The following is a 9063-nucleotide window of genomic DNA, read 5'->3' as shown; positions in this document are numbered from 1 at the left end:
TAAACACATCTTGGAGAAAAGCATGTTCATTTCTGTCTTATGATGTTCTCAGTGCAGCGAGCCAGCAGGGGGGTGTACATATCTTATTCAGTGATGAATATATCAGTACCTCAAACAACCACAAATTTAAAAAATAAACCTGAACTATCCCTGTAATCCACCATGGGAAATGTATATTGTTGTTTTTTTTTTTTTATGTACATTTGCCAGGTTAGAGCTTATTTGTGGCACTTGTGGAGAAGCACACAGAGCAACGTCTAATTATAGACGACTGGGTATACATAGAAAAGATTAGGGATGATTATCCTCCCTCTCTCCTTTTCAGCTGGAGCCTACAGTGAAACCATAGATGTCCCCTTAATGCATTTTTAACAGCGCAGCAGGCGATGGGAACAGTTGCTTGGGACTGTTTGTCTACAAACAGAGCAAAGGAGTCTTCAGGTGAGTCCGAACCGATGCATTCATTTGCTTAAAATATTCCTCATTTCATTCTTATTCCAGAGGACAGTTTAGTTTAGTTCTTAATTTAGGTCAATTTATAGTTTTACAACTTTAGTCATTGGACACTTAAAATGTGTTTTTGAGGTCACTGCTCTGTAGTTACAAGACAATAACTTGCCATCCATTCAAGATATAATGATTCACAAATTATTCCTGTTCTTTCTCAGCTGTGAATCAAATTTTCCTGCAGAAAAAAAGGATAACACTTTTTATGCCCTCCTGCACGTGAAAAAAAAAGGAATCCTTCCTCCAAAAACAACTTGTGGAATCTCTTGTATCTGCTCTGGGTCCCTGCTCATAGACACGTGTGAGGTTCTGCCAGTAGAGTAGGATGCCTGGAGCCAGTGCTGTCAATGTGGAGGGGTCCTGTGAGACCCTGTGTCGAACCTTGGTGTCTCAGAACGGTCTTCAGAGAGAGACAGCTGACATCTCCCAGTCTGTCCTCTACACCTCGCTGATGGGTCTGCTCCTGGTTGCTGACAAGGTTTGCAGAACAAAACGCACCCTAATATAGGCTTTAATATATATATTTTTTTTCTGACTGTGGATTTAATTCAGTGCAATAAAACAATAACACAGCGAAACCGTGTAAAGGAAACAGTCGAGAGCACAAATGTTCACACGTGTTTTCAACACCTACTCAGACACTAATAGGATGAAAGCTTGAAGCTGACCTCCTTTTAGCCTCTCTTGTGATGTTAAAGAGATAAGAAGGCTAAATCTGTTCTACCAATAATAGGCCCAGGACACTCTGCCCTCACGGTCAGCCGTTGGGCCGTCGAGGTGCTGTGTGCGGCACTGTTGGCCCATCGGAAGTGTTGAAAGGAGTCTCGTCGATGATTTCACAGCTGATTCTGCACGCTCAGAGAGATGACAGAAAGAGATTTACTGTGATTGGCTGTTAAGCTCCAGCACATCAGGACGAAAAAAAAGACACAGAAGCGAACAAAAGAGAGCACGTATACACGCACCAGACACTATTACACAGGACAGCTAATAGTTTTGTATTTGTAGTGCGCTTCTCTAGTCTTGATGACCACACAAAGCTGCTTTAGGCTACAGTTTTACCATTCACACACATTCACTCACACTTGTTCATAGAGTGCATTATCTATCACTCATCTCACTTTGCTCTCATTGTTTGCTGTCTTTAAAACGTGCGTCTGCTCCTAGAAAGTTTGGGGAACGCTGTAACAAAATATTAGACGTGGCACCTGGTGTGGTCATTGTTGCTTGTTGTGCGTTCAGAGACTTCAGGTCTTCTTCATACGTGGGATGTAAATATGTGTTCCTCTGACCTCTGTCACCAACAAGGCATTTTCTCCCAGAGAACTGCTGCTCTATATATATATATATTCTCTGTAAACCCTGGAGATGGTTGTGGTTGTGTGTAAAAATCCTAGTACAGGGGTGATGTGAGGGCCAATGAGCATCTAGTCTGGTCAAATGGGGGCAGGTCTAGAGAAAAAAGCATCTGTTCAATAGGGTGTGGGAAAAATGATGATTCACAGAATCACAACATAAAATAGTTGTGGCAATGATATGGCTTTACATATACTTCACACTAAAACATATTTACGATGCTAATTAAATCTATTTATATCAAAAACAGACAGAAGAATAAAAAGAATCTAACATTAGGCCAATTCTGTTGCCAATGTGCAAACAAGCAGAATGTGTTTTTTGTTGTTTTTTTAAATTTATGTTGCATGTAATACATTTAATAATGCTATAATATTTTTTTACTATTTTACAAACAAATATATTTAGTGTTATATACTGTCTATATTCTATTACCTTGCTGGCAGCCGTGTTTTCATTTTCATTATATGTTTACATTATTATGATGGATGGATGGATGGATGGATGGATGGATGGATGGATGGATGGATGGATGGATGGATGGATGGATGGATGGATGGATGGATGGATGGATGGATAGATAGATAGATAGATAGATAGATAGATAGATAGATAGATAGATAGATAGATAGATAGATAGATAGATAGATAGATAGATAGATAGATAGATAGATAGATAGATAGATAGATAGATATCATGACATCGATGTATGATCATGCAGGATCATGTTGATTATTCACAGAAAGAACAGCCAACCATAGGAAGTGGGAGGATTGGCCTTAGAAACATAGGAAACACAGTAAGTACTGATGCACCTCGAACAAAAAAACAAACATAATGGAATTATTGTACCTGCAGAATATACTGCTGCATAACCAACAGACACACGACTCACTCCTTCCTCTTGACTTTGTCTCTGACAGTGCTTCCTGAACGCAGTGGTCCAGTGTTTGTCTCACACTCGTGCACTGCGGGATTACTGCCTCCTCAAGTCCTACAGGCATGAGAAGTTTTCCAAAGAGGAGGCCAAGCTCATGGAAGGTATTGCAATTCAAGTGCACATCACACAGTTGTCAACAAAACACAAAAGGAGATGGGAGATGGAGTAGGAGATGGGAGGTACACACATCTCACCTGTGTCCTCTTGCCTTAAAATTCAGGACAATCCACAGGAAATAATATACACACAGTTTTTAACACTTTATGGGGTAGTTTTTTTTTTTCTTTGCTTAAAAATTGTGCGAAAGGAAAAATATATACATGATGTGACATAATCCATGTTTCGACAGTAGTGGGGTGAGTAGGAAAAAAGGTTAATATATAGATAATAGAGTAATAATATAGAAATTACATATTCGCTTACAGTCCCAGGAGGAAATTACAGTTTTCTATCGTGTGATTGGTCACTGGACTGAATACAGATCCACATCAAACGTCCTCCAGGAAACATGAAGGAGATTAAATAGCAAATATGAGTATTTCAGTGGAGTAGTGGTAGTGAGGAGCTAATACAAAAACACAACACGAGACAAAAATAAAACTCTCACCAAATCAAGAAAATGAAAGTCCAATAAATTGGACATTTAAAGAACAATTATAAGAAAAGAAGATTTAAATGAGTAAGGCCCATGTACCTGCACGCGGTGTTTTCGTTATAGTGTCTCACTGAGTCGTGTCCTCTTGTCCCAGCTTTCTCTCAGGTGCTCTCAGGCCTCTGGGATGTCAACGAGGACACCGTCGTCAATCCTCGACAGTTGTACAACATTTTTAAAGAAGTGGTGCCTTATTTCAGTGGTTACAGGTGAGTTTGCTGATATTTGCTCTTCTCTAAAGGCAGCATTATTGCTGCACGTGCAAACACTATCTGCAAGTATCAATACAGCCATTTGAAGTAGGTAATACATTATATTTCAGCAGGCTATCTACATGTTCACTGCAAGACTCTGAATGTTTTAAAAGTACAGCACACCTATATACTCATACATCATTACACTGTGCCAAGTGAGGCACCATAATATGGGGGCTTTTGTATCAGCTTCAAAAGAAGGGAGAAAATAGCCAATTCACTGATCCAATCTCATGAATTTAGCTGCTGTATTTCTTTGTGAAGGCCACTTAAGGATGCCAGGTTAGATCAGAGGTTAGTAGCATTCACATCAAGAACTGAAAGCTAAGAAGCATGGACATCACTAACATTATATTAATCTAAATGTCGACATAACAACGACACATGGACACGGAGTAAACTCAATACAATATTTCACAAGGTTAAAGAGTCTTACTAGAGGACTATGTTTCTGGTGTTTGTTGCTCAGGTTCTGTAAATTCAATTTCTCTGTCTCAGCGTTACATTTGCCCAACACTGATACCCACCCAGTACAGAATACCAGGTCCTTTGTGTATAGTGTATTGTATATTGTGTATTGTGTCTAGCCTGCACCTTCCTGCCACACCAGCAGGGAGCCAGCTCCCCGATACCTGCAGTAGACAAAGAGTGTGAAAGCACAGTCTGAATGTAGAGTCTTTGTCTATTGGAGGAATGTGAAAGCGGAGCTGCTCAGACATAAATGTGGAGTGTTCGCTTTGTTCAGGGTCTTTCTCCAGCAAGGATCACTCCTGTGAAGATTGACCTGGCAGCAGAGAAATTTCCACAACAGTTCCTACTCACAAATTTAGCTAATTGGAGATAACGTGGCGCTGGATTCTTGGTTGAGCCTTAGGCAGGTTCTGGTCACTGCCTCTGATGGGAGGATAACAGTCTCCTTTGAGCCTGCTTGGAGATCAGCAGAGAGGGTTCTCTTGCTGCCGGGAGCTTGTTTAGCTCTGTATTGAAGGGCATTCAGTTGGAGAGATGATGTCTTTTACATTGTTGATGACATGGGGTCACATGTCGCAAACTGACCAGTTAGGTGGGTTTACACTGATTTTTGGAAGAAATAGGATCTTGAGAGGCTGAGTTCTATGGCCCTGTTGGTCTTAGAACAAAGGGCCATGATGTCTCCATCCCAGATGCATGTTGGCTCTATCTTAAATGAGCTGATTCCCCACAATACAGTATAATAATATTATACTGTATTGTGGGGAACAAGGATCATCTAGTCGTATATTATACGACTAGATGATCCTTGTTACGGCAGCTTTAGCTGTACTCCTCACTATGTTGGATAAATGTGCTGTAAAAATGATTGTGTCTTACTTGGGGATGTGGTGACAATTAGTTACAGATTCTTATTTCTGCTATTTTGTTCAGTCAATAATTTTTTTTAGCCGATCTCAAGTGTTTCCTCGTTGCAAATTTGTGACAGTTTCATCACCTCCTGATTTATTTGGTTTTATGTGAATCACTGACAGTTGCATCATCATATGGACCTTATTTTTGAATGCGGAAGTAACTAGGGATCCAACTTCCTTCTAGTATTCGTTTCCTTCAAGAATCTGTGAACGGAGTGAGTTTACTTTCTTAACAATGTCAGGAACACTCAAAATGGCAGGTCAGTTCCAAATCTGTGTGGGAGGACAACATGAATGTTCTCGCATGTGGGTTTTCTCCACATACTCCTCCACCAGTCCAAAAGCACACTTTAAATTCACCATAAGTGTGATTTAGGAGTGAATTGTTGGCCCTGTGATGATGGACTGGTGAACTGTTGAAGGATGTACCCTTGCCTTTCGCCCTATATCATCTGGGATTGGCTCCATGCGACACTCATGTGGAGGATAAATGAGTGAATGAGGATGATTTAATCCTCCATCTAAGTTATCTTTCAAAGTTGTTGTCTTGCCTGCTGTGTAAAGTGTGCTAACTACTGACTGGAAATTCCAAACCAGAAATCTCACACACAAAAAATGACATCTGCTGTTTACATGTTTCTGCCCAAAACGAAGTCTATATGAAATATCCTTTGTATTATTTTTTAAAAATCGGGTTGATTGATTGATTGATTGACCTTTATAAGTCACTGACTGTAACAGTAGCACAACTAAATGTGTTGTTTTTTTCTGTGTCGGTCCAGTCAACAAGATGCTCAGGAGTTCCTCAGGTTCCTCTTAGACAAACTTCACTCAGAAATCAACCGCAGACCCAGCGTCCGACGGACGGGGAAGGAGCTGGAACAAAAATATGCCAGAATTAGGTGTGTCTGTGTGTGTGTGTGTGTGTGTGTGTCAGTCCTTTCCAAAATTAAACTACACTCTTGGAAATAAGGGTTCCAAAAGTGTCCTTCTACAAGGGCTGATGTTCTACTTTTGCTTCTGAAAAAGCCTTTTCCAAAGAAGGGGTTTTTCAAGGGTTCTTGGGAACATTAATGGTTCCTGTAAGAACCATTTTGATCCAGAGAACCCTTTAAAACCCCTTTCCTGAATAAAGGGTTATAAAGGGGTTCTTGGTGGAACCCTCCAAATGGGAGCCAAAAAGGGTTCTCCTATGAGGACAAGCCGAAGAACCTTATATGGTTCTACTTAGCACTTTTATTTCTAGGAGTGTACCTTTAACTTTTGTGAGTAGAGGCCTAGATGTGCTATTCAACTGGAATACAACAGAGGAAATGTGTATATGTTTTTTATATGAATTATTCTGCCTTTCAGGTATAAGGCAGAATATGTGTATGTAATGTTGTCCATATTTTTCTTCATATCCACTGACTAGACTTTCAGAAGAGGCAGCCATGTGGAAGAAGCACTTGGAGAGAGATGACAGCAGGATAGTAGGTGAGCAGAGCATCTGTCTGCAACAGCTGATATACTGGGCACTATATATTCACTGATATTTCTCATCATAATTCACCCTCCTGACAGATTTGTTCTCCGGACAGCTGCAGAGTTCATTGCACTGCCCGGTGTGCTCGCACTACTCCAACACGTTTGATGTGTTCTGTGATCTGTCGCTGCCTATTCCCAAGAGGAATTCTGCAGGGGAGGTGACACTGAAGGAGTGTTTGGACCACTTCTCTCAGGAGGAGAAACTAGACAAAGAGAACTCACCTGTAAGTTAACATAGAGAGAGAGAGAGAGATAAAGGTCAGACAAACAAAGATGCATCTTTATATAACTTTATATTTTTACACTATAATGTGTTACCTAGTATGAATGGCTAAGTCCAACACTGTATTATATGAAACATTATATGAAAGTAGATGACATTGCACCAATGTTTACATACCAGCCCTCAGGATTCCTCTCCCTAAACCAACTTGTGATTACATTTTTATATTCCTTTGGGGTAGTGAAATAACTTAAGTGTGTTGACTGTGTGTGTTTCAGATGTGTGAGAGGTGTAACAGACACACAGAATGCACCAAGCGGCTGTCCATCCACAGGTTTCCCCAAATTATTGTGATGCGTATCCTTGGCATTGTTATTAGAGAGTGATGTTTATGTGCTCTCAGTGATGATGCTGCTGCTGCTGCTGCTGCTGATGATGATGATGATGATGATGATGATGATGATGGTGATGATGATAATTCTTAACGGTCTCGCTCAGATCTGAATCGTTTTACATCGTCCCGGTGGTCGATCAGTAAAAGCACAGTCTTCGTATCTTTCCCACTCACAGACTTGGATCTCGGACCGTACGGACCTGTTGGCTGTGGTAAGACTATCAAACCTCTCCTTCTGTGTTTATTACTGAGTGTGATTTCATATATATATACAGTACATTTACAACACATGGATTAAAATCAATTCTTTTGACAAAACGACACTCTTTCATGAGATTGATTTGCTGCATTTTTTGATGAAAGCAAGAGACATGAGGAGAAAGTCTGTCATTTTCAGTAAATTTTGTGCCAGGGAAGACCAAAAATGAACACATTTAGTCAAACATCTGATTGTTCCTTTGACTGTCAGGATTATAATGGGGGCATTTTATATGGGTATCTCATGAGGCGTCAGTATGTTTTACTCTTCATAAATGTGGGGCGACGGTATAGCTCAGTGGTAGCTCAGAGTTGTCTTTCAACTCAAAGCTTGTGGGTTTGATTCCCAGCTCAGCTAGTCGACATGCCCACGTGTCCTTGGGCAGGATGCTTAACCCCACATTGCTCCTGACGGCTGTGCCGGCAGCGTGGGTATTGAAAGACGAGTGATAGGAAACAATGTGCTGTATGAAAGTGTGAGTGAATGGGTGTGAATGGGTGTGAATGAGCGAATGGCAAAACTGTAGTGTTTAGCAGCTTTGAAGAATAGAAAAGCATGCTATACCGTAAATGACTGTTCAACAACAGAGAGACAGTTTTTAGTAAGTTTTCCTGTTGTTTTTTCCAGTAGATTTTCCCATACATATTTATCTATGTTCCCTACAGGCCCAGTTCTGTATGATTTGTACGCAATATGTAACCATGCTGGTTCAGTCAATATGGGCCACTACACTGCCTGCTGTTCAGATGAGAATGGCTGGTGCTTCTACAACGATTCCAGGTGAAAACTCCAACTCCAACTTTTAATATGCACTCTGCTTTTAAAAGGGAATATACTGTATGGTACATATTGTATGTGAATCACTCTCCATCTATTCACCCACAGCGTGAGTCCAGTTTTAGAGAACCAGCTTCAGACCAATCAAGCCTATGTTCTGTTCTACCAGCGCAGCAACAGCACTGCCACCATCAGGAAATAGAGCTGAGACTGGCTCAATCAAGCAGCCAATCACAGCAACTTTACTTCAAGTATCCATAGAAACGAACAGAAGCAGCAGTGGCTGTATCTCTGACATCTGTGAACTTCTCAATCTCGATGAGTGTGTCCTGAAATAAAAGTTTGAGGAGGAGGAAGAAAGGAGTCTTTTGACAGTCTTAGCCCAGACTGGAGCCTGAAGAGTCTCGGTGCCCTCATTCTCAGGCAGGAGTGACAGAGCGGTGTGCATGATGCACATGGTGCAGAGCTCTTCATGTAAACGTTTATTATGTAGTATGTACTTAGTATTTAATTATGAGACAGCAATATGTCATAGTTTTTTTTATGCTTTTGTCTTTTTAATCCTGACCTCGTTGCACATATACATGTGAAACACAGAAATGTAAAAATAGCTTTAAATATATACAGCTTGAAAGTTTTGCACATATGGACTAATTATGCAGCAGAATTGATTGCATTACTGTTATTTAAAGACAATATAAATTGATTTGACTATACATGAACTTCAGAGCAACATGGGTAATCTTGTGGTTTTATTCAGAAGAATGTATAAATAAAATTACACCAAA

General features: G+C 40.4%; 1 protein-coding gene across 1 annotated transcript; it reads left to right on the top strand.

The window, feature by feature from the left end:
* Positions 1-832: 832 nt before the first annotated feature.
* Positions 833-8477, top strand: usp21 (ubiquitin specific peptidase 21; the record flags this gene model as incomplete). The annotated part of the gene is made up of 11 exons (XM_083894755.1): positions 833-985; positions 2607-2663; positions 2788-2905; positions 3554-3665; positions 5878-5997; positions 6510-6571; positions 6659-6846; positions 7124-7202; positions 7344-7451; positions 8164-8278; positions 8384-8477. The coding sequence occupies 11 exons, from the start codon at positions 833-835 to the stop codon at positions 8475-8477; spliced, it is 1206 nt and encodes a 401-aa protein (XP_083750881.1).
* Between the last annotated feature and the right edge of the window lie 586 nt (positions 8478-9063).

The sequence above is a fragment of the Microchirus variegatus genome (assembly GCF_963457635.1).
Source record: "Microchirus variegatus genome assembly, chromosome: 9".
Classification (NCBI taxonomy): Eukaryota; Metazoa; Chordata; class Actinopteri; order Pleuronectiformes; family Soleidae; genus Microchirus; species Microchirus variegatus.
Note: the sequence above shows the minus strand (reverse complement) of the source record. Positions and strands in the feature narration are given on the sequence as shown.